Source organism: Paroedura picta, chromosome 14 (genome assembly GCF_049243985.1).
Source record: "Paroedura picta isolate Pp20150507F chromosome 14, Ppicta_v3.0, whole genome shotgun sequence".
NCBI lineage: Eukaryota > Metazoa > Chordata > Lepidosauria > Squamata > Gekkonidae > Paroedura > Paroedura picta.
The window spans coordinates 28,133,610-28,160,219 of record NC_135382.1 but is presented as its reverse complement, the minus strand read 5'-3'; the positions used below and the strand labels follow the sequence as shown (position 1 = coordinate 28,160,219).

The following is a 26,610-nucleotide window of genomic DNA, read 5'->3' as shown; positions in this document are numbered from 1 at the left end:
ATTCTGACTATCGCTCCAATGCAGTGACATTACTTCCAGGTTCATGGCCAAAGTGACAACGATTCCTCCCCTTTTTAGCTCCAATGCTCCACGGAGTACTAGTGGGACCCCGGAAATCCATGGACCCTACGCCACTAGCACAGTTCCTTCCATGTATGTTTGGGTGTGAAGTCACAGCCAGAGTGGGGAGGGTGGCTGCAGCTTTTTAAGGTAAAAGCTGTGAAGCAGCCCAAGAAAACACCAACCTCAGAAGTAGTCTAACCTGTTTGCTGGTCGGCTTGATGACTTTGAGTTCCCTATTCACACAAAGGCCATTGCATTGGTTTGAACTCGATGTCACATGGTCACAATTGCATACCCAGTCTCGGGAGGCATGACTGCCCCAGCAGTCAGAGGATTAGGCAAAACCAGGACTGCAACATTCTCATTTCTGTCCAGCTGATCTGAAGGGCAGTTATCAAGCGCAATTCACAGAGGTGCAAAAGTAATTACACAGTAACTATTAGTTATGACTCAGAAAGAAGCTGCACAGCAATGCAGTCCTCAAGTTAATTACATGAGCGGGAAGGGAAAGGTGGCATTAAAAAAAAAGTTTGCTCAGTGCTCTCCTTGGAGAGGCAGAGCAAGCAATGTCTTTGTGCACCGTCTGCTTATTCTGAGTATATTTAAATGGTAATGAACTGGCCGAGCAAGGAACTGTGCTTTGGAAATGCCAGTCTGTTTGAGGAAATACAACCAAGCCACGTGGTGTTGGGACCCTCCAAACGTTTCAGGTAGGATTGCCAGCTCTGAGTTGGGAAATGCCTGGAGACTTTGGGGGTGAAGCCAGAAGTGGGTGGGATTTGGCCCAGGGAGGGACCTCAGTGGAAAATAATTCTGTTGAGTCCACCCTCCAAATTTTCTCCAGGGGAACGGATCCCTATCATGTGAATCTGGGCAATAATTCCGTGGATTCCCCAGGTCCCACCTTGGAATTGGCATCTCTGATTTGAGGGCAGGGTATCTTTTTGTTCCTATTTTACCATTGCTGGCATGGCTTCAGCCAGGTTTTTTTTCACTCTCACCCAATTCCCCTCCTGAGCATCACCCTTATTTAACATGTTTTTGGGTTTTTTTTTTGTAGCAGTCTCTTGAAGTCTAATATAGCATTTCCAGGGTGGTCAAATGGAATCTGCTCTCTGCTCTCATAGGGAAGCCAGTGAGCTCCAAACAGTTGCATCCCCACCTGCTACAACTTCAGTTAGCAAGTTTGTCCTGACCACCCATCTCTGGACTCGCGATGGCCCCCATCCCCACCCAACAGAGGCCACAGCAGGTGACAATCGGGGGGGGGGGCAGCAGCATGCAGGAGTGACACGGAGGCACCGGTCAGAAACAACGAGGTTGGGGAAGAGGCAGCAAGCGGCCTCAGAATGGCGGGTGGAGATGGTTCCCAATGTAGGGGGCAAGCCCAGTGGTGGTCAGCACAGTTGTGGTGCACTGGGAGACTATGGGGACCCTGTTGGGTGGGGTTTGGGGGAGCCTGTCCCTGGTACTGGCTCCCCAACCAGTCAGCCAGGGCAAGGGACTTACTGGATAGCCTCCCGAGGAGCCACCAAGGCCGCAGGAGATACAGACTTTGGCCAGGCGGGCCAGGGATTTCTGAACCTGAAGGATTCAAAACTTTTTCTTCGTAAAGTCCAAACCTCATTTCTCCAGGCCATATATATATATATAATCTACTTTATTTCTGAAATGTAGTACAAAGTCCATGTTATCTTGTTGCCTCAGTCCACTGGAGCACTGATAAAGTGACTCAGTTCCTCCTAAACCATACCCATGTCCTCATTTTCTAGGGGAAGCATGATCTTTACTTCACTTGGCTTGTATTCCACGACTCAGTCTAAAATGGTTTCCCTTGGCAGTAGGCAGTACCAACAATTGAATTGCAGAAACAATCAAACCTAATAAAACAAAACGAGGGCTCCCACATGGATCATTTTGTATCCAGGAAAAGGGAACAATGGGAAAATCTTAACCTCCGCTTATGCTGTCCTGACCTGGCTAGCTCAGGCAAGCCCCATCTCATATTAGCCTTGGCTAATATTAGGATGGGAGACCTCCAAGGAACATGGGTCTTGACACAGAGGCAAGCAATGGCAAACAACCTTTGAACCTTTTTTGCCTGGCTGCCAGACAATCCTAGGCTCCCCTAGGATGCCCCATGATGAATAATGTAATCCCATATGCTGTGGACCCAATCAGAATTTGGCCCGTCCTATATGACAATGGCACTTTTAAAAAGCCTTCTGTAAGCTCCAATCACACTACTTCCAGTGCCTTCAGAAAACTTTGAATTCCAGATTAGGTGGTTGGTTCTGATTGCCTACAGAATAATGCTACAGGGCTAGGAATCATATTTTCAGGACTGTAGCTTTTCTCTTTTAAATATGCCATCCATAAAAACCGCCTCAGCCTTACCTTGTTTTATCACCAAACTTGTCATGGGATAATGTATTTCTACAAGTGGGTATTGCTGTTGTTACTTTTTCCCTCCCAGATTAAAGATTTGTGGGGGGAAAGGGCAACATAAAACAGTACGGAATAAAATCAAGCTATCACACAGAGAGGTTATCTTGTTAGATTTCCCAGATGCAATCTTCACAAACGTATATGGCATGAAAATCTTAACATTGCAGCTGAATAAATTTGCAAGAAGCAAATAGGCATATGGATCAGACTAGCAGATTATAGGAAATTTAGGTCTGTCGCCATTTTCTTCCTCCTGGATATATTCACTAGGAAAACAGTATTCATGCATGACTTCGCTGTCATAGAAATGCAGATGAGGGTATGCACCCCATGGAAAAACATGCTAGTCTGAGTGACACCTACAGTTCCTAATCCAAGAAGAAAGAATCATGGATATTCTCTTTATTAGCTCAGGTTGCAAATAAATAGAGTTGTCAGCACCAGGTTGGAAAATTCCTGCAGAGTTGGGAGTACAGCCTGGAGCAACTGGATTTTGGGGGAGGGAAGAAGAAGAAGAAGAAGAAGAAGAAGAAGAAGAAGAAGAAGAAGAAGAAGAAGAAGAAGAAGAAGAAGAAGAAGAAGAAGAAGAAGAAGAAGAAGAAGAATTTTGGGAAATATTACATCTCTAATCAAGTTAGAAGAAGAATTGGTTCTTATATGCCACTTTTCTCTACCCGAAGGAGGCTCAAAGCGGCTTACATTTGCCTTCCCTTTCCTCTCCCCACAACAGACACCCTGTGAGGTGGGTGAGGCTGAGAGAGCCCTGATATTAATGCCCGGTCAGAACAGCTTCATCAGTGCTGTGACGAGCCCAACGTCACCCAGCTGGTTGCATGTAGAGGAGCAAGGAATCAAACCAAATTAGAAGTCCGCACTCCTAACCACTACACCAAGCTGGCACAGGGTATATAGGTACTGAGGCCATCTTCCAAAGCTGCCATTTTCTCCTGGGGAACTGATCTCTGTAGTCTGAAGATCAGTTGTAATTTCTGGATATCCCCAAGCCCCAGCTATAGCCTGGTCAACCTGTAAACTTTACAGAGATGCTTGAAAGGGCTTAATCCTGTGTGAGAAGACAGTATTACTGGGTTTCTCACGTTCAGGCTGTTTTTCTCAAGAAGAAGAAGAATTTAGCACAGCAGGAAGATAGGTTTTGTGCTGATCCATTCCCTGATGAGACAGCTTGCTACATGTAAGAGGTATTTTACATGGGACGTTCAGAAACATTCAGATACCAGACATGTGTGTGTACAAATAGTGTCCACAACACAAATGACTGTGTAGAATGTCAGTGAAAAGCCAAGAACTGAAACCATTGACAAAAATGCAAGTAGATGCAAAAAGAAATGAACCAGAGAATATTTGCTTGTCCCTGTTGTGCTTCTGTACGGTGATTGCCTAAATAAAACATTTCATTGTTTTATGAGCTGCACAGTTAATCATCTAGGGATATCCCCCTCACTGGAGATTTTCAAACTCAGTGGGTACTTCTTTGGTGTTTAGTAAATTAATTTTTTTAAAAAAATGAATTCTCATGAAATTTCTAATTCTAATAACTTTAGGTTGCATGTTTATATTGCAGATGAAAGACAAACATTTTGGGGCCAGTCACAAGAGGCATGAATAATTTCTTCAGAAGCTTATCTAATTAATTACATTTCTCTGTAATGTCTATAAAAGTCGAGCTGCCATCATTCCATTAATTTAGATAAAAGGAAAGCTTTAGTGTTTAAATGTGACACTTGGCACCGAATTCAATGCCTGAATTGTTTACATCACTTCCCCCCCTCCCTTTATGAAGTTCAGATACAGATACAGAAGTTGTGTTTGAAATGTGCGCAACCATTATCTCCCCCCACACCCAGGAGAAGAACATTATTGTTCCATATTAAACATACCCATGAAAAGAATTCATTGCGTGACACAAGGGATAAATTGTGGAATTTGATGCTGTGTGCGCAGTTCTTGTTCTTTCCCATAAAATAATGGCTTGAGTTCCTCACAGATATAAAAGAGGAAAGGAATAGAATCATAGACTCATAGAATCATAGAGTTGGGGCCATACAGGCCATCTAGTCCAACCCCCTGCTCAACGCAGGATCAGCCCAAAGCATCCTAAAGCATCCAAGAAAAGTGTGTATCCAACCTTTGCTTGAAGACTGCCAGTGAGGGGGAGCTACCACCTCCTTAGGCATCCTATTCCACTGCTGAACTACTCTGACTGTGAAAAATGTTTAGGTCCTTGTAAGGTTCCAGTTCTTTTGGTGTCTCTTTCCAACTGCTTGGAACTGGAACGGAAAAGGCCTTAGAAGCAACAGAATTAGAACCTAAGGAGATCAGGCTAGACCCAGGTACTGTTTTGCACGAGGTCCAGTTGGTTGCCCTAAAGGGCCAGCAAACAAGATGACAAAGCAAAGAACTCCCCCTGACCTCACCCCCTAGAACTGGTATTTGCTGAAGAAAACCAACATACATAAATAATACATTTTTGTTATTATCTGCCCTTCTTATGAGGCTCAGGGTAGATAACATTAATCAATAAAATACACCCAGTAACATTAAAATCACTATTACATTTTAAAACATGTTACAGTTTCTCCAAAATATATACCAATTGCATGAGCATTAAGGAGTGTTTTATTTAGTGGAAGGAATCACCCTTGATGCTCAGGGGTGAAGGGGGAAGGGAGGCTAGCCAATGCAATATTGTTAGGTGGTATGATTCCTGACCTCAACCATAGGCCTAGGAGGCCCTGCAGAACTAGTTAAGGTCTTGTGGAGCCCTGATCTCATTTGGTAGAGCATTCCATCAGGCTCCATGTGAATTGTTGTCTATGAATTGAGCCCTGGTTTCCCTCTTCCTTTGCATAAATTTAGAGCCCACACACAACACAGGAAGATTGGGAATGGTCTTGTTAGGAAGTCTGGCCACTTTATTAATTTCAGAAAGCTCCAATAGCCATCACTAGTAGACCATTTGAAACCAATTGGACCAAACCAAAGGCAAAGGTCCTCTGACTGGTGGATGCTGTCCAAGCGATACGTTGAGGCAGAAGTCCTATTCCCCAGTTAGTGTGCCCAGGTGGGGTTACCACATATAGGCTGTTTCTCATGTAACATGTACATTAGCTTCCAAAGGAATGCCCTCATAAGGCCATTCATTCCAGAGTTGAAAAATACGAGATACCACCTATTGTGGCATTAGGCAATATATTCTACAGAATGAACTAGAAATTTCATCTGCAAAAAAAGGCATCTTCTTGCTTATATCAACTCTGCTCTTCACCTTTCCTATAAAATCTGATTAGAACACCTCCAGAATTTTTTTTTTGCCAGACTGAAATAATAAATGAGCAGTCAGGCCAGCTAATAGTGTAAAATGGCAAAGATAAGTGAATAAATTTGTTTACGACTTCCATTCCTCAAACAGAATGTCCTTTATCAATAAAACAACACAAACTTCATCAGGTAAAAAAAAAGAAAAAAACCTACCCATTTAGTCCAAGAAAGTCTTCATCAAGCTGATCTCCAGCATACTCTGTTTGCAATAGAGACTTATTTGCTGTCTTCTTTTTTGTGAAATGCTTCCTATTTCCTTTATCTGCCCTCCCCACCTTCCACCACTGGGTAAAGCCATCCAATTATTGGGAGGTGAAAAGGCACAGCAATGGTTGACAGCCTTTAGGTGGTAGCTGGAGGTTTTCTGAGTTTACAACAGTTCTCCAAGTGACAAAGTTCAGTTAGATTAAGATTTTCTGAAGTTATAACTGAGGTCAGTTCACCTGGAGAAGATGGCTGCTTTCGATGGTGGCCTCCATGATATTATATTCCATTAAAATCCCTCCTCTCCTCAGTCTTCACCCCCAAATCTCCAGGTCTTTCCCAACCCAGAGCTGGCAACTCTTGGCTTTCTGCGTGGAAGTATCTATCTAACTCATGTCATTTATGTCACCGGTATAAAATGAACTAGGTTTCCCTGTTTTGTTTTTCACACAGTCTTGTTCTTCTCCTAGGAAATCCCAGTCAAATATCCCGAGTGCCTGTGGCTATCAAAGTCCTGGATGTGAATGACAATGCTCCTGAACTGGCATCCGGAGATCAAGCCTATTTGTGTGAAAATGGAAAATTGGGAACCGTAAGTATCTCTGATGTTGTAGCTTCCATAGTTGTCTCTAATATGTTCTGCTTCTCTGTCAACCAATGAGTTGTGAATTCCCCCAGATTCTCTCAGATATTTGCCCTGTTCACACACTATATGTAGATACATCAACAGTCTGTTCAAAGATCTCCTGCTGTCACAAGATGTCACAAGTGCCACAATAAACAAAACCAGCAGTGCCACTGGATGGAAGCAGAAGAACATAGGGGCTTGGTTAGAACATAGGGTCTATAACTCTTCCAGTGTCACTCCATAGTGTGATGTTATAGTGTGGTGTTATGGTCTGCCAGAAAGGATGGTCATCAGTCTACAAGTTCCATGCCAAAGGTGGGAAACTGTAACCTCTTACAAGCAGACTTCCTAAACATGCCTCCTGCTCAACAGAATTTGGGGGATCCTAGTTATTCACAGATTTTTTAATAAGGAAAATCAAGAGATGTGTTTGGGGCAAAGGGGGGATGAGAAGAGAATGAAATGGCATTGCTAAACTGCCGATTCCCCATTTGCTGATATTTCAAAAGGCAGTCTGGCAATTGCCTTCATGTACCTGATCACCGCTTGCTTGAACAGGCTGAAAACATTCATATTCCCATCTCCACAGAGCACATCCAGCCTGGTCTGGCCAAAGTACACAGTGACTCCGCATCCCAGCCTTGATCCTCCACCTGGTCCACCAGCAAACTCACCAGCCTGCAGCAGATCTGTAAAGCTCCCTATACCTGTTCACCAGCACCAAGCAGGAGTCCAGGGTGAATGGCTACTAAATCACCAGTCGTGCTGCAGGCTCAGACAGTCATTCACATACTGGGTGGGATGGGGACCCACTTGTGCACCATGACTCTCAGCTGTTCATATGCTTCCTTCCTGATGTGGCCTCTGCTGCTTCTCTGGCCACTTGTCCAGCATCTCCTCCTGAAGACACACATCTTTTAAAACTTCTAACTGTGCACATATGGGCACACACACACTATTTTCCCCCAGTGAACCAAGATGAGCGATACACTCATATTGTAGACTCATCCCATTTGTAAAATCCCCAAAACTTTAAATGTGCACTAGTGGAGCTTGTACACTGATGAAAGACAGAGAACCACTAATATTCTGCTATGATGGCTATCAAGAGTATCTGAGAAAGAGTGCCTGCACTCGAAAGCTCATGCCTTGAATAAATCTTCATTGGTCTCCCAGGTGCTATTGGACTCTATTTTTTGTTGTGCTACTTCAGACCGACATGGCGACCCACTTGAATCTAAGAGTAAATATAATTTGAAGAATTTCTCATTCCTATTTCAAAAAACATGCCCAGCACAAAATTGACCAATAAAGAGAAATTAGTCATGCCGTAGATACACACCAAAAGAGGAAATTTCAGTACCATGACACTATCTGGTTTTTCTCACTGGTCTGCAGAATATATACTCTATAATGCCCAAGAGAAAAAACAGAGGGGAAAGAAAGGTACGGAGTTCAGACACAACATTCTAAGTAAAGCCCCACCAATACTACTCCAGTGAAAATCAAAAGTAAGCTGTGCGTGCATAATAGGTCTGAGTGACAGAAATCCACAGCTCTGTAGCTACCTCATTTATTTCTGGGTAGTGACATTTTCATTTAAATAAACAGCAGCTGACAGCATGACACTAGAGTTGTTAATCCAGCTATTCTTGTGCTTCATGGGTGTTTGGCATTAAATTCACCATTTACCAAAGCAGCTTACCTTACAACAGATTTAGGACTTGTTACTTATCATGGGGTTGTACAAGACCCTGTTTGGACCAAGATTTGATTGTTATGAACAATCCACATTTTTAAATTAATTTTGCGGTTGTCTCCGCAACTCTACCCTATTCCATTTAGGCAGCAGTCATGAAACAACTAAACAATCAAATTTAAACCATCAATCTGGCCATTGAAGAATGAGATCCTATCAAGATGATTATGTATATCCTGAGGCAGATAGCCAGGCAAGCTCGATAGCCTCAGATCTCAGAAGCTAAGCAGGGTCAGCCGTGGATGGAAGACCACCAAGGAAATCCAAAGTCACTATACAGAGGCAGGAAACAGCAAACCTTCACTGTACTCTTGTCTTGAGAACACTTAGGGGCTGCTATGGGCCAGCTGTGACTTGACAACAACAACAAAAAAGTCACAAGTGTGCAGAAATGGGATGAGGATCTGTGTTTCATAACCTTTGGAGGAAGCTTCTCCACCCTACTTGGATCCTGGCCTTCCTCCCAGGCCGAGCTTTCAGGCTGGGTGAGACAAAATGGCTTTTCTTCTGTTTTTGCCCTCCTTGTTCCTACATGTCATCATGTCTGATCTTATACACACCATACACCAACGACAGACTGTTGCCTTCCATCTGTCAGTTTTCAAGGCATCGGCTGAGTGGGCTGTCATAGGATCCAGTGTTCATCAGCATTTTAACAGCTGTGCAAGATAGGTCAGGAATAGGAAACTTGACAGCAGGAAGAAAAAGCACAGGGTTTTGTTTTGTTTTTAGTGAAAGGACTCACCCTGAACTTCAGAACATGGAGGGAGGAGGGAGGGAGGAAGAGGAGGGAGAGGAGGATGGGAAGGGTTTAATGATGGAGCAGTAGCAGGGAGCCTGGATACAGGGACTTTATTTATTTATTTATTTATTTATTTATTTATTTATTTATTTATTTATTTATTTATTTATTTATTTATTTATTTATTTATTTAGTCGCCGACTTACTTTACTTACAGTTTGATTGAGCAATGGAAAACAATGTCAGCAAGCACCATAATAAGCAATCAGGACTAGGGCTTTAAAAACTGGGAAACACTGCAGAGAAGTAGCGGTCGTGAAATAAATGGAATTATGAAGCCGAAGATAATGCAGTAAGATCAAGTTAATGAATACAGCGCACCGTGGAAGAGAATGCAATCCTGTTTTCGTCATAAAAATGCCCTCTTGAACTATTCCATTATACTACAGCCATATAGCTTCATACTGCTTCTTAATTAGTTTTAAGGCGGTTGTTAACATACGGGGAAAGCTAGACCCCACATGAACGGCTGCAAAAACCTGTCACAGGTGCATAAAATTGGCCTCCTGAACAATTTCATTTTACAAATGACAGACGCCCGGGAGCCTTCCTGATCACCTCTAGCAGGCCCTTTCACCAAGTGGGAACAGCAGCAGCATATGGACAACTGCTGATCTTACTCATTTTCAGGATGGCACATTGAGAAAGTTTTGCTCAGATGACTCAAGCTGTCACAGCAAAGTACAGTAGGAGAGGGAGTCTTCGTTTGGTCTGGGGCCATGAAGGGAAGCAGAGCCTTGAATTGAACCCACTACCTGATTGGCAACCAGTGGAGTGACTGTAGAACAGGATTAATATGCAGACGTTGCCTAGCTCCCAAAAGTTAACTGAGTTGGGACATTCTGTACCAACTAAAGCAGCCTTTCCTAACTTTCTTACCATTGAGAAATCCCTGAAAGATTATTCAGGCTTCAAGAAACCCCAGAAGTGGTGTGATCATGCAGAATTTGATTGGGAAACATAGCTATATACATACCCACCCCTCCCCTTCCCACCCTCTTCAGGCTCATCATTGGCCATTTTGGGAGGGGGGGGGCAGGTTGACATGATCATATATGGCCATATTGCCCGATAAATGTTTAACAAACTTTAAAAATCTATAAAAATTGATTAACTCCCACCCATCCAGGAAACCCTTCTAGGGCCATCAAGAAACCTAGGATTTCATGAAATGCTGGTTGAGAAAGCCTGAACTAGAGTTTCTAAGTTAACTTCAAAGCCAAGATGGACAGTCCATTTACCAATAGGGACCCCAAATGGGTCACAACATCTCCCGTCTTCCATTATATCCTCACCTCTTCGGAATCAGTTGAGAAAGACGGGCTAACCCAATGTCATCCACTGAGCTTCCATGGCAGAGTGGGGGACTGAGGCCTGGTCTTCCATGCTAACCACTGCATCATGCAGAAAAGAAAGAGAAGTGGAAGAATAGATGAAGCAGTAAGGAGAAGTGAATCTGGAATTTAATGGACAAGAAGGTGCAATTGGCATATAGGGGAGGAAGCAGAGAAGAAGGGAGCATTTGAGAAAGAAGTACCAAAAAAGGGTGTGCTATAAAATAGGACTCATCCATGAGAAAACCCTGACATATATGGCCCAGGCTAGGCAGATCTCAGAAGTGTAGGGTTGGCCCTGGCTAATATTTGGATGGGAGGCCACCAAGGAATATCAGGGGTGCTTATACAGAGGCAGGCAATGGCAAAGCATTTCGCCTTGAAAACCCCTAAGGGGTTGTCATAGTTAAGCTGCAACTGGACAGCTCTTTCCACCACCACCACCATACATGAGAGAAACCTGAACAGACCCAAGAACTGGGGATGGGAATATATTATGTAGCAGAGAATCAAGGGATGCCATGGCGACAGACGCGGGAAAGAGATGATAAAGAAGAACTGAATTGCATGAGTCAATTTGAAATATTCAACCCTACACTGAAAACAACCAACTACATCTAGGTGATTCTCCAGTCTTCTAGCTCTTCATTTACCTGCCTCTTTCAAATTAAATCTCTATCATCTGACGTGAAGAAAGCAAGCCGTCTCTCGATACTATATCTGAATATATTTACGCATTTGGGAGCTAACTTACAGCTAAGTTAAATTGAGTTTGAATCACTTTAAGGGAGGTGATTACATCTCAACCTCTTAGAAAACCTTATTTGCAGTCTGTAAATATACCGAGTGAACCATCTAATGCACTTCATTTTTCCACGTGTTCTATTTTGGGCCCTGAAATAATTGAGAGTGGCAACCACGGCGGCTGGTGACGTGACAGAATGCATTAAAAACTGTTGATGTATAACATTGCCAGATGAATTCTCCCCGCTTTTCTTCTGAATCTGTAACAGCATATCTGCTGAAAAAGCATTGTCACTTTGTGTTTGGCATCCTTTTCTATACTTTTGCATATGCAAAGGGCTGTTTTTCCTCTCTCACTCTCTTTTTTTTTTTTTTGTGGCTCCCTGCCGCTCCACCCCAGATAAATAAATCTGATATTAATTAGTTGCATTAACGAGTCACCAGTTCGATGCGATTCCACCTACGTTAAAGTCACTTTGTTCTTGCCATGTGCTGCAGATGACATGAAATCTAGAAAGTCTATTTGCGCTCTCTAATTTGATTGGGGGAGGGGGATTCTCATGGTTTTTGCAGGCATTTTAACTGATATTTTCCTAATTCACTGAAATTCAGTGTTTCCAATTGTGGATGTGCTTGATCTACAAAACACATGAAAAGTTATAGAGAATGTGAGCATTCTTAATTGCATTGCCATCAGCAGATGAAAGCAAGATGGAATAAATCATTCTGCCTTTACTTTCTTTTGGCAGTCTACCCAGCAATTATCCACCTGGCAGAGTGGGGGCACACACATGGGCCCTGTGGCCAGGGGGGAGTGGGAGGGCAGGAGGGTTCATCGAGGATAGCCTCAGCAACAAAATAACTCTTGCAGTCTGCCCTGGGAAACTCAGAAGGCAGTGAGCAAGCCTGGAGGGGAAGTCAATGGCTCTCCAGGCCCAGTAGACTCGTCAAAGATAACAAATTGCATGGCCCGGTAACTAGGGTGAGATGAGGGGAGGCAGGTACATTCTGTGGCGAACTGGATCTTCATAACCATAGGTTGGCTCAGAAGTGATGGCATTGCACTGGGATTTATGGAGATTCTGGGTGAGTGCTAGATTGTCACCTGGATATGATGCCTGAACTTGCAGGTCTCACCGGAAGTGAAATCATGACGGCGACAAAGATTGCTGTTCCTCCTCTTCCCCCCCCCATTTTGCCAGCCTGCTGCTCCCCACTGACCAATGGACATTGGCAACAATTACCATGAGCTTGCCTGCCATTAGCAAGCAGAAAAAGAAAAGGAGCCCACGGTAAAGATAATAGAAGGAAAAAATAATAGAAGGAAAAAAATAAGAAAATTAATACTCATTAGAGGGTGTTTTCCACTTGGATGCTCTTAAATCATGTTATACTTGGCTGAAGATGCAAAATTTTCCTGGTGGTGAGGGCAAACACTGCAACACTCTTGGTAACATAGGCATCGATATATGACAATAGAAAAATCATGTTTTCAGTTCTTGAGAGACCCGAGGTGGTAGAGAGTATTCTTTTGATACACTTGCCTCTTGGTTCATTATAGAGGGGGCAATCCATTACATAGTGCATGGTTTCTCTTCAGATCACATCAATCTTTCATCAGATTTGAAGCCACCACTCTTAATGACTACACCACACTGCCTTAGCCTATCCAGAGGCTTCATACTGCCTGCCAATCCCAGATGATGTTACACACCTCTATTTTTTGCTGGTCCAGGAGACGGCTCTGAAGCAGAAATGTGACTCTTTTGGTGCGGGACTTTTGTTTGTTTGTGTGTGTGTCAGGGGCTGAATACTCAGGCTCACTTGTAAAGCTAAAACTCTTTGTTATGGTTTCTTCATCCATCATAAGGCTGCCATCCTTTACACCAACTTTATTAATGAAATCCAGTAAAAAAAAATATGCCATTCAGATTGACACCTGTTTTTACATCAATTAGGCATTAATGGCATATGGTGTAAAATGTTCTAAAAGAAACAAATGTAAACAGGGATATGAATGAAAAGAAGAAATCATTGCCAAAGAAAATAAGTGGGATAGAAAATGCTGTGCATGAAAATGCAATGGTGCATGGAAATGGGAAGAAATGGGGGGGAAGCATATTTGTGCATATTTGTGCTGGTAGTTTGCAACCAGCTTTGAGATCAGGAAGTTCCCAGGCTGAATCTCTGATTTTACCAGCACACCATATAAAATGGCTACATGTTTTGCGGTGTCAGCATCTGATGATTAGTTTCTTATATCCATGAAGGGAAATTCTTTCTTCCTCCTTCATTGATTGATTGATTGATTGATTGATTGATTGATTGATTGATTGATTGATTGATTGATTGATTGAGTTTTAAATTTTTATACCTCCCCTCACAGCAAATCGTCTTGAGGCAGTTCTCAATATAAAACCAATGAAATACAGTAAACACCCATAAAAACCCCTTAATTATACAGTAAAATAGAAATAGAAGCCTAAAAGACAGGCGGCGGCAAAATAGATATACATTTAGATATACATTTAGGTATAATTTAAATTTAAGTTTAACTTAACTTTAAGATATGCATACCCCACTTTCTGCCCCCACGTCCATTTCAGTGATAAAATCAGCCTCCCCCCCCCCCCGGTATAATTTCTATGTCATTTTCCAAAACAGGAGTACGATGTTCAGGTCTCCCAATAAAGCAGGAGACCCACACACATACACACACACACACCATGGACCCTCTCTTCCCTGCTGGCACTTAACAGTGTGGTAGTGGGGAAATGGATGAGAGCATGTGATTTGGCAACATGACGCTTCTGGTCCTGAGAGTCACCCCAGGCTCTCTGGTTAAATCATAGAGTATTTGGTGAACCCTAGAGTGTTGCACGAGTGTTTTGACATTGTTTCTAGTTTCCAGCATGATTCTGATCTCAGATAGGTTCCAGTTTCCTACTGTCTCCCATTGGATGCCTGTGCTGGGCTGCCGACCTTAAGCTAGAATGATCAATTTCCATTAAAAAGATGGAACACTTTCACACACACAATTTCCACATGTCCACTATACTGCTGTGCATTGTCCTGTTTCCCCCATCACTGTTTTCACAGTTAAATAGCCATATCTGGAAGTCTACAGGCATCTCTCCAATGTAAGATGTCATTGGATCCAGACCGTCACATTTCATCAAAGGAGATCTGAGGTCAAATTCCACTCGTTCCTAATGGAACCACTTTAAAGGATTTTTGTATTACAAATGGGATAGTGCTCATCCACGGTACTCATGGGTGCAAAAATTACAGCAAATTATTGCATTCCCCCATCAGGGTATATTGGCCTGTATCCAACCATGTCATTCTGAAAGGCCTTTAAGGAGGTTGTTGTTAGTTTTTTTTCAAAAGACTGGATTGTGATTTCCAAAGTCCTTCCCTCCCATTGATATGCTACACCCAAGGGCATGCTAGACCCCATGATCAAAATTAGGTGCCTCAGTGGGCTGTAGAGGGAAGGTGTCATCAGCAGAAATCACTGCCCTGTCTAAAAACCCCTTGAGCGCCCTTGAGCCTTTGGAACAGTGTGATTGGAAGGCCATTTATTTGTTTGATTCCTTACATTCAATCAAGGCAAAGTTCAGCGGTTCACGCGAACATTGATAAGATGTCTGTTTCTTCAAACACTATTTTTTTCCCCCAGACAACTTTTTTTTCTCATGCAAATTGTCTTTTCCGCTCAAATCATGGTCGCACAGCAAAACTCATAGGTTTGGGGGAAACAGTCAAACGGCAAGCTATTCATTGGCTTCTTTCTCTCCTGTTGCGATTTTGAAGGTTAAAAGTGCCAATGACTTACTCCAATAATGGTCATTCATTAAACAATCATTTGGCACCAAGGGAGGGACGGAAAAAAGAAATGACGTCCTCATTAGCACAGCAAGGAGAACATGGCAGCGAAAGCTCTTGGCCCTTGGCCAGGGCTTACAAAAGGAAATATTTGCATGACTTCATATAGATGATAAAATCCCTCATCGCCTCGAATATAGGCCTGAGTGAGGTGAAGGTTACTATGGCAACCTGAACTCTTAATTTCTTGACTTGAGTATCTGAAACAACCAAAGTGACATTTTCCAAACATATTTCATCTGGCATCCCATGCCTCTTTTTTTCCCCCTCTCTTTTTTATGGGGAGGGGAGTGAGTTAATAAAAAAAAAGGGGGGGGGGAACGAGAAAGTACAACGAGTAAGAATTTTATCTCCTGACATAAATTCAGCAGAAGATTATGACATAGGAGTTTTAAGCCAAGTAGCTAAAAAATTGAAGCACTCCACTTTATAGCACTCCATCTACGCCACGGCTTGGACTCATCTCACTTCAGCCCGAGCGAGGAGACGCTTTAAGATAGCTGGCTAACAGCTTACATATGATTTGACGGGACAGACTGTGACTGGCAGCCTTGCAGAGTTTATTTTAAGATGTTTAAATTAGTGGTTCCCCCACCCTCCCTTTCTCTAGTAATAATACAGCTCGAGGGCACCCAGTGAAGCTCATTGGCAAGACATTCAGGATAAACCAAAGAACATACTTTACTCATAAGGTGGAGGGAATGGTGGCCACAAGCATGGATGGCTTCAAAAGGGGATTAGACGTATTCATGGAGATACAACCTTGTATGTCTGCAGTTGTGTAAACAGAGCCCATCTCTTTTTGATGGGAAACAACATTGTATGTTCACAGTTGTGTCAACAGAGTCCATCCAATACCAAAAGAACCAAAAGAACAGGCAGTATCCATACACTGTGCAGACAAGAAAATCCATGAGGCAAATGGTGATAGCACAGTAGGTACTATTTCCTTGATCACCTAAAAGCCAAACTGGATGGAAATTGGATGAGATCAGGTTAAAAAGATGGGAGGATTCAACCCTGCGAGATAACATTTGTGATGCATTTGGCCGCCATCTTTCTTTGTTTTAGGTTAACCTTTCCCCCCCTTCTCCTTTAGGTCATTCACACCATGAGGGCCATTGACAAAGATGATCCCAAGAATGGACATCACTTTGTTTATAACCTCCCACTTGAACTGTCAAACAACTCAAATTTTACCATCCAGAAAAAAAAAGGTAAGCATACTAGGATGAAATGTTGCATTGGATATTTTAGGCCTGCCGGTTATTGTTGCTGTCCTGAATCTCTTGGAAGTATCTGGTATTGGCACTAGGGTTGCCAATGCAAGGCTCTCGGTGTATGTGAGATTTGCCAGTGGCATTATTACATGGTTGGCGACAAGCTGTCATCACTTCCAGTTGTCTCAGCAGCACTCAGTAGAAGAAGAGTCGGGTTTTGTAACCAACTTTCCACTATCCAAAAGAATCTCAAAGTGGCTTACACTCACCTTTCTTTTCTTTCCCCTCAACAGACCCCTGCGGTGTAGGTGGGCCTGAGAGAGCTCTGACAGGACTGCTTGGTCAGAACAGCATTATCAGGACTGTCACTAACCCAAGGTCACCCATTTGGCTGCATGTGGAGGAGCGGGCAATCCAACCTGGCTCTCCAGATTAGAGGCTGCCTCTCTTAACCTCTATACCACGCTGGCTCTTGCTCCTCCATCTCACCCCTTTACCCACCCACTGAGCAGGAGCTGGATGAGCCCAGTGGGGACATGAGATTCTTTGCCCACCGTGAGAAAATGGTGGTCCTCCTTGGCTCTGTGGGTAAAGATTTGGGTTCACAAGAATTAGTGCAATAAATAATGGACCAAAACATGTCCGGGCTCAGGTGGAAGGAGAAGAGGAGAGAAACAGGGACATTGTCCTGGGGTCTGCAGCTGAACCTATCAGCAGGTTGGGACCAAAGGGTTCCTCTTGCCATCTGAAGCACCGTTTCAGCACACCTCATTCTCGTTCCAGAAGATAGGGACCTAATTTGTGCCATGATCATTTTACTGCTTTAAAAATCACCTTCGGATTAATAGTTTGTTCTTTAATTGCTTCATTTATAGCTCACATGTCTCCCTGAGATAAAGGCAGATGTTTGTAAGTTTTGCAAGGTGATTAAAGGAATGTGGAATGAAAAAACCAAAACAGTGGAGCCATGGGTAATTCACTCATTCATTTGTTTACTTACGGTCTTTGGCCAGCATCAAAACATAGGTAAAGCCACCGTAACATTATTAACAAGCAAGTCACTTAACATCAACCAAGGATTTCCGCACTCTACTGGCAATATAATAGAACTTCACCACTGTATAAGGAATAGAACGATCTTTATCTGCAAGCAAGATGCTAACTAACAGATGGTCAGTATAGCTGGAGAACCGCAGTAACAAAGCTGAAATTAGACTACTGCTGATATCCTGGTGAAAATCACAATGCAGAAGACTATGCGTAATCAGTTCAGTTGCACCCAGACTGCAAGGGATGGTGCCATGGGAATAAATTTCACTATCTCTGTGCACTCCAATGCATTTCACTCAGTGCTTTCTCACGCAAATCTGCACCATTTTGAAATGCCAATGTTCTTCCCATAGAATAAGACCGACACTTTTCAATGGCGTGTACCGCCCCCCCCCCCTCGTGAAAGCACTGAGAGAAACATGCTGGGGCACATTGAGTGAATGTAATTTATTCCCATGGCCACACTGTTTTGCTTTTCAATCCTTTGACTTCATTGGTGCTGCCTTCTTCTGATTAAAGGAATAAGGAATACTTTCAAGAAACGATGGCCAATTCCTTTAGCACAAAGGCTGGGGACTCAAGTGTTCATGGTCTGGAATTCCCCAGATGTGATCTCACCATCAGCCCTCCCTTGGAAATGTCAAGTGCCCCCTAGTGTGAAAGGCTGGCCACAGGCTAGCTTGGGAGTAGAGTTGGCAGTCTCCAAGTGGGAGCTAGGGATCCTTCAGAATCACAGCTCATATCTAGATGACAGAGCTGGAGAACATGGATACTTTGGAGGGTGGACACAATGGCACGATCACCCACTGAGGACCCTGTCCTGTTTTGTCAACTTGGAACTTCTAACCAAAAGCTCTAGGGATGTCCAGCTAGAAGTCTTGTGTCAGAAACTAGTTTTTTGGGGTGTGTACTTTTTTCATGACCAGAGAATTACCATCTAGCGCAGTGGTTCTCAACCTGGGGGTGGGGACCCCTCTCACACGGGTTGCGGCAGGGCAAGCAGCTTGGCCAGGGTGGTGCTGTCACTGTTGCCACTCCTCCCGCAGGTGTCCGTGCTCAGCTGCCAGCCACTCCAGCAGTGCCTCCAGCATAGCACAGTCTCCCACCAGGTGCTCCAAGTGGCAGCACAACTTGATAGGACAAGACGCAGAACTGAACTGAAAAACCCCAGGAAAAAAAATGATTTATATACAATCATGAACAGTGGATCTTCACACCATGGGTCAATTTTGCTTTATTTTCTGTGAAAGAACCCTTGCATAATTTTACGGTTGGGGGTCACCACAACATGAGGAACTGTATTAAAGGGTTGCGACATTAAGAAGGTTGAGAACCACTGATCTAGTGTGTAATAAAAAGGATGAGAAAGATCATCAAAGTTTGAAGGACAACTTAGTTTAGCTTTGCTGTTGAGAAGGGAAAGAGCATGCCATCATCCGGTTGTTCTCTAGAATGATCATTTCATTCACACTGCTGAGGAAAAAAAGGAAGGAGACAAATTTGGATTTTCTTTTACTGTCACTGAGCAATGACTTTTACTCCTACCCTCATTTCCTGGCATAATAAATATACTTGAAGGTCAGGTGGTAAATGTGCAGGAACAGTAAACAGATGGCTTTAAAGAATAATTTCCCCGAATGTGTGTATTGTCACTTGAAGGACTGCTCTCAGCTGGGTTTGCTGCATTTAAATCTCTCAAGCGGTACCTTTCCATGTATCCATTGGTTTTTTGGTTTGTATTTGTGCAGACCTTCAGCACACCTAGCTCAGAATTGTCATTTCAGATTTGGATAAGAGATTAAAGTGATGAAGGAGGGCTGTTTAAATGGGTTGGGCCATTTCTATTAGAACCATGGAGTTGGAAGGGACCATCCAGACCATCTAGTCCAACCTCCCTGCTCAATGCAAGGTCAGCCTAAAGCATCCAGGATAAGTACCTGCCCAGCCACTGCATGAAGACTGCAAGTGAAAGGGACTACCCTCATAGACAGCTGATTTCACTGTGGAACTACTCTATGACCCCCCTCCCAATATTTAGCTGGTACCATTCTACAAATTGTTTAAACTCATTATCCTTTGCTGCCAACAGAAACCATTCCCTGCCCTCCTCCAAGTAACAAAGAGAGCAATCATGCCCCCTCTCAGCCTCCTCTTCTCCAGTTTGAACATTCCCAAGTCCCTCAGCCTTTCCTCATAGATCTTGGGCCCCAGGCTCCTATGGCTAAATCATAGAGTTTGGGGCAAATAATAGAGTGGTGCTCATACATGCGCCAGCTTCGTGTAGTAGTTAAGAGCAGCGGCCTCTAATCTGGAGAGCCAGGTTTGATTCCCCACTCCCCCACATGCAGCCATCTGTGTTAGTCACAGTCCTGTTTTATCTGTTCTCCCAGAGTAGTTCTGTCAGCTCTCTCAGCCCCGCCTGTCTCATAAAATGTCTGTTGTGGAGAGAGGAAGGGAAGTTGATTTTAAGCTGTTTTGAGGCTCCTTTGGGTAGTAAAGAGTGGGGTTTAAAAACTACTCTTCTTCTTCTGCACACCTAGCAATTATTCCCTTTCCATTTTCTCCCTGCGGGTCCGCCAAGTGGCAGCGAGGGAAGAGAGCTGCCACTCATCCAGGAGTCCTGGCAACGCTGGCTCCAATCCGTGGAAGTCCGCTCCAGTCAACAAATAGCCATACTACTTACATGCCAGTGAATGCATTTAGAACCCACCTGCCGTCATGACCCAGTTCCTAGGCACGTGTCCATTCCATCGAGAGCTGAGATGATCAGTCCATACCTCTCGTTAACCTTCTCTCTCCAACCTGCTGCCCTTTCAAGACTTCCTCCCCCTCCTATCTCTGGAGTCAGCTGCAGAAAGGCAGACCGACTCGGAACCTTTCAAATTGTTTGCATCCTCAAGCAAATAAGTGCAATGTTATTTTTTTGCGTGACTAATTGCACTGCATTAGAGAAGTAACCTTTTCCCTCTGAGAGCAATGCCAAAGTCTGCTTTTTTGAAAAAAGCAAAAGTCATCGTAATGTATCTAATAGATTTCCGCCGCGCGCACCTTCAACGCGGCATCTGCCATCAAACCTGTGTCCTGCTTCCGGAGTGGCAGTTTCAAGTAGTTTGTAATTAATGCTGAAGGATGCTCATCGTATTTTTGTTTCTCCAGGGGGAGGGAAAGAAATATAACAAAATGCAGAGAGTATCAAAAACCATCATTACCCGGTGACTGGTTGGTACATGTCTGTGCATCACTTAATTACTTATCACTCAGCAAAAGACATCCTTCTGAAATATATATCCCTCCCCCCCCCCCGAGATTATGAGATTCCAAGCTGGATATTCCAAAGGAGAAAGGATGCATTACCATCTATCAGTTGTTTCCATTTTACAAATCAATGATACTTTACAGAAAACTCGTGTGCAATGGCCATTTATTTCACATCAGTCTTTTCCTCTTCCCCCCTTTATGTATTTTACTGCCCTCGAGTCACATTTTATGAGAGTCCCAGCTAGGGATTTTCAAGGCAAGTAAGAAGCACGGTGGGTTTTCCTTTGCCTACCTTAACAGCATCTTCTTTGGTGGTACCCCACTCAAATACCAACCCTGTTTTCCTTCCAAGATCAGATGAGATTCGGGGTGTGCTATGCCTCCTTCTCTACTTTACCAGTTTGGTGTAGTGGTTAGGAATGCAGACTTCTAATCTGGCATGCCGGGTTCGATTCTGCACTTCCCCACATGCAGCCAGCTGGGTAGCCTTGGGCTCGCCACAGCACTGAGAAAACTGTTCTGACCGAGCAGTGATATCAGGGCTCTCTCAGCCTCACCCACCTCACAGGGTGTCTGTTGTGAGGAGAGGAAAGGGAAGGTGACCGTAAACTGCTTTGAGCCTCCTTTGGGTAGAGTAAATCGGCATATAAGAACCAACACTACTACTACTTCTTCTTCTTCTTCTTCTTCTTCTTCTTCTTACCGGTGCACATTTTGACGTTAATTATTTATGTATTTATATTCCGCCCCCCCTTTGATTTGATTTCCACAGCAAACCACCCTTGTGTGGCAGTCAAGCTAAGAGTGACGGGACCTCTAAGGTCATACAGTGAGATTTCATGGTAGACATGGGCCTCCCAGATCTTTGTCCAACACTCTCATCACCATGCTGGGTCTTTTTGGCCTACTGGATATATAACTGAAACAAGCAGAATGAATAAACTCATAATGAAACTCATAAGAGGACATCTTTGTATATCCCTAGGAGACATCACTCATAGGGTTGCCAGCTCTGGGTTGGGTAATATTTGGAGACTGAGGATAAAGCTGGAAATGGACAGGATCTTTGGTGGGGAGGGACATCAGTGGAGTATAATGCTAAGGAGTTCACCTTCCAAAGCAGCAATTTTCTGCAGGGGAGCTGATTTTTGTTATCGGGAGATGAGCTATAATTCCAGGGGATGCCCAGGTCCACCTGGGGACTGGCCTCCCGAATCACTCACCTAGACGGATTAGATGAGCAGGTGAGAATGCCCATAGTATATGTTTTCATTTCAACCACTGAGCAACCTCAGTGGGTTAGATCCAACCACCTATTCTATTGTAGTAAAACAAAGGAACGGTCCCCTTTGGCCACTAAAAAAGGGGGTAGGTTGTAGATCATGAGATTTACATGAGTTGGGGGCTGTATTAAAGAGAGGAAATGGGCAAAACTGAGTGAAAAAGCTGACAGGATCCAACCCCAATATCTCCAAGATCAGTACCTTCAGGAGAGGGGTGAAAACCTTGAATATTCTAATTGGTAAGTTTTCTTCTGAATACTTTCATACTTGCGCGGTCAGCATACCTCCTGCTCTAGTAGTCTGCTTTATGCTGAAACAACACCTGACTGTTACTGGATAATATGCTCCATTTGCTGTTCTGGATCAGTCAGTCTTTCCGTCATCATTTGACAGGTTCCTTCTGGGTCTTTGACAGGCTGTCCTTTCTCAGATACATAACTTTGAAAACTAACAGATGCTACTGTTGGCCAAAAGGCCTTCCTTTGCGCTCTCTTTCTCCAGCTTCGGCGTATAAATTGCATGAGCAACGATGTCTTTAAACCAATCTTAATTATTTTATTGCCTGTCGAGGGTATGTCCAGAATAGCTGCAGGTATGCTGTATTAAGGATTTTGAATTTATCTCACCTAGCTGCTTTGTCCCCCAATTCCCTGGTCTGTTTTGTCCCATGCACAAAGCAAATTTATAAATCTTGATTAGTACGCAGGATTCTGTTTTCTTGTATCAGATAATTCCTGTAAGCTATACATCTCTATGAACATAATACTTATAAATCAGCCAGTGTGGTGTAGTGGTTACTTGATGTATTTGGATCAGGAAAAGTCAGACGTGTCATTGGGTGACTTTGGAACAGTCATATTCTCTCGCTGCCAAGTCTATCACTCATGGGATTGTTGTGATAACACACTGGAAAAGGGAAGGATCATGTATACCATTCTGGAGAGGTAGGATAAAATATGACAGATTATTCATACATGATATCAATGGTTGGAGTTGTGGACATTTGGGGCGTTTTCATAACAGCTCATGTAAACTGCAACAAAATGGCAGCCATGGGAATGGGTAGGGCCAATCATAAAAGGCTACATTTTATAAGTACCTTGTTTGCTCGATATTAAACCACAGTGTTTAAACCACAAAGTTTGGGGCAAATGCTGGAGCATTGCCCTGTGATGACATCACTTGTGGGTCATTCTGGAAGTGGTGGCACAATGCTGAAAAGTAAACTCCTGCCCGCCATGCTCTCCTGCCGTTTGCCAGTTATGGGCAGAAAAGCAAAAACATCAGCAGTTTCTACAAAATTCTAGGAGGCCCCAGCATCCTCATATATTGGGAGGCAGCTGGTATTCTTTGTACTTTCTCCCGATTTTTTTTCTGAAGTACCCCCTGCTACAGTGAAGCAAAGGAAAGTACCGGAGTGGCTTTTTGCTTTGGTGAAGCAGTTTCCAATACACTGGTGAGCCCTGTGCACCTATGTGGATCGTTTCATTATATTCATATTATACACGACAGTGACATACACTGGCTATATAAATAGCATATGAATGCTGCATACAACACAATAGAACATACAATAAAAATGTCAATTTAGTTAGGACTGATTTTGAATAAATATTGACCCTTGTTGCTTTTGCTTCATATGAGGCTTAAAGTGGCTTACTTCAGATTCCTAAGAATGCTCTCATCCAGGCATTGATAGATTTGTTCAGCTCCAGCAATGTTGCCATATTACATGTCTTTCGGCCATAAAAATAGAGCAATGTCTTCTTTTTCTCCTGAAGGCTACATTTTATAAGCACCCTGTTTGCTCAGTATTAACTAAAGGACGCTTAAACCTGTCTCTGGCAATAAGATTATACTTAATTTGCAGCAGTGAAGATAACGTGTGTGAGGCAAGAAAATAACATTTTAAAAGTCGTAAAGGCACAAGAGAATACCTGTCTGGGTGCTAGAAATGAATTTGCCTAGCTTCTTCATAGTGACCATTTATGCACTGGGAACTTCACTGCCCCAGCTCCTGTGCAGGAGCAAAAATCGGGGTCAAATGAGGCGCACTAGGCCAAATGCTCCCCTGTATGGGTGCAGGAAGAGGTGGGGCAACCTGCCATGACTAAAACTCCAGCCTGCAGCCCGGCATGAAACCTCCAGTGCATAAACAGTCAGTATCACTCAGGTCTACCTTCTCATTCTCCTCCAGGAATACATCTATTCTGTAGCAAACGGTTGGCCACTCTTTCCAGTATTCTTAGATAACACATTGGTAGAAATTGTTCGTAGAACAGTTGCAATGAAAGATGGCCTGCCATCATGCCTATGTAGAGCCTGCTTTAACCCCAGGGTCAGAGAATCAAAATCAATCCTACCAAACCCAAATTACTAATCCTCCGGCACAAAAACACAAACACACTTCCATCATATTGGCGGTTCTTTCCATCAAGAACTTCACTCACTTCTCTCCTGTATCCAGGTAGACAGATCCCCTCTCTCTTCTCCAAACACCAGAGAGAACCCATCAAGTTCTCATCAGACTGGACAGGCCACCTGATAAATCAAGCCAGCAAGAAAGGGGACAGCTTATAAACACTTAGTCCTCTTTTAGGCATCCATAGATTTGTCTTCTGTGTTGTATTTTTTCCACCTTTCATGATTATAACTCCCCCATTATCCTACATATGAACACAAGGAGAGAATACAACAAAAATCTTCGGATAACCAAAACCATTGCTAGATTCTTGTTAAAAGGGCTTCTTCTCATCCTTCAAATAGTCTTGGGCCAGTCATCCAGAGCATGACATACAAAAGATGGTGGTTGAAAGTGCTCTCAAGTTGCAGCCAATTTTTGGTAACCCCATAGAGTTTTCAAGGACAGATATGAACAGAGGTGGTTCACCATTGCCTGCCTCTCTGTAACAATGATGGACTTCCTTGGTGGTCTCCAAACAGAGCTACTGTTGTTTAGCATTCAAGATCAGTTGAGATCAGTTAAATCTGTTTTTTATAGGGGATAAGCTGCCAGTACTGTTAAAAGGGGGAACTAATATGATGTGTATATGTTTCCTCTTGGAATTGTATGCGGCCATACAACAGAAATGCAGGCTATAAATATTTTTAATGACTAATATTTTATACTCCTGTAATCAGCCATGAGTTAATTTAGCATAAATGGGCGAGATAATGCAGGAAATGTAGGAAGTGGAGATTCCAGCTATAAGAGAATTCGACCGAAAAATAGGAAGATTTGACTCCCACAATCAGTCCTAGGTCCTCTGACAGAGGTGGATAAGAAATAACTTGTAACTGTTCTCTTCAAATATGACCAGTCTTATCAAAACCTAATTTCAGCTGATATAAATCTTTCTATTATATGTGAAAGGGAAAATGAAGGGCAGTCAAGAAAATCTAGGCAGTAGATCTGTACACCTAATGGCCTAAGTGCCTAAGGGTTATTTCTCATTCTTGCTGGCTTGCTTGAACAATCTGTGTTTCAGTTTCCGTTCTCCTTCATGGAAACTGACCCTACAATTCCTTAGTTTAGCTCCAGTTGCTGTTTCCCCATAACTCCCCTTCCTATAAAATATATACATTTTAATCAATAAATCTATATTGTACATGTGCGAATTGGGACCCAAGAAACTTGGGGGGGTAGCATTTCACTTTCCCACCCTACCTACTGATTTCCTACCCTACCCTGCCTGCCTGCTCATGTTCCTGCCTGTCTCCCTCTTCACCATTCTGCCTGTCCTGCTGCATGTCTCCTACCTCTATACTACCCACTCACCTGATCTGGCTCACACTGCAGCCACTGGGGGCACCAGCAGTCAAGAGGGGGGGATGCTCCTGCTCCTTTTTGCCCGTATCTCCTGTACCACCACTTCAGTGGGAGAGATAAAAGGTTTGGTGGTGAATAGGGGATGTTGATTGGTTATTGTCCCTTTTCACTCACCTGTTTCTAGTGCTCCATTTCTGGGGTGGAAAAAGGGGGCAGTGATGGCTTACACTTCTCTTTCTCCTCCTTTCCACACTGATATCCAGGTGGCCAATGTCTATGCAGGTGTATATAGCTGTTCTGGGAGTTTTTTTAATGAACACACAAAAATCTTAGCAAAATATTTGTTAAAAAAAAAACCTTTAAAGTTGAGGATTGTTCTGTACATTGGGGAAGGAGGTCCCCAAGTTTGGTGGAAGAAATGTCCCCTTTCACAACATAGCCCCAGTCCTCAGATGTAAGAACCTGCAGATGGGACCATGTTAAGAATCGGACATATTGATTAAACATAAATAATTTATTTATTTATAAATATCATAAAAGTTACATATTGAATCTAAAGAATGGGCATGCATGAAAACTACAAACAGTAAAAGAGAATAAAAATCAATGAAAAAACAGAAATGCATAGAAAAGCTACAAAATAGGAAACAATCTTAACCAGTTCAAACTGGTTAAGATGGTACTATATCTGTACTAAGAGCCTCTTGTGGCGCAGAGTGGTAAGGCAGCAGAAATGTTGTCTGGAAGTCGTGCCCATGAGGCTGGGAGTTCAATCCCAGCAGCCAGCTCAAGGTTGACTCAGCCTTCCATCCTTCCGAGGT

General features: G+C 43.2%; 1 protein-coding gene across 3 annotated transcripts in view; it reads left to right on the top strand.

Moving 5' to 3' along the window:
- CDH8 (cadherin 8) overlaps nucleotides 1-26,610 on the top strand; it is a 282,681-nt gene that overhangs the window by 195,977 nt on the left and 60,094 nt on the right. For all 3 annotated transcript variants that reach the window (XM_077309853.1, XM_077309851.1, XM_077309854.1), the window contains exons 9-10: nucleotides 6,525-6,646; nucleotides 16,309-16,426. In XM_077309853.1, the coding sequence (XP_077165968.1) occupies nucleotides 6,525-6,646; nucleotides 16,309-16,426 (240 nt within the window). The remainder of the gene's footprint in view (nucleotides 1-6,524; nucleotides 6,647-16,308; nucleotides 16,427-26,610) is intronic.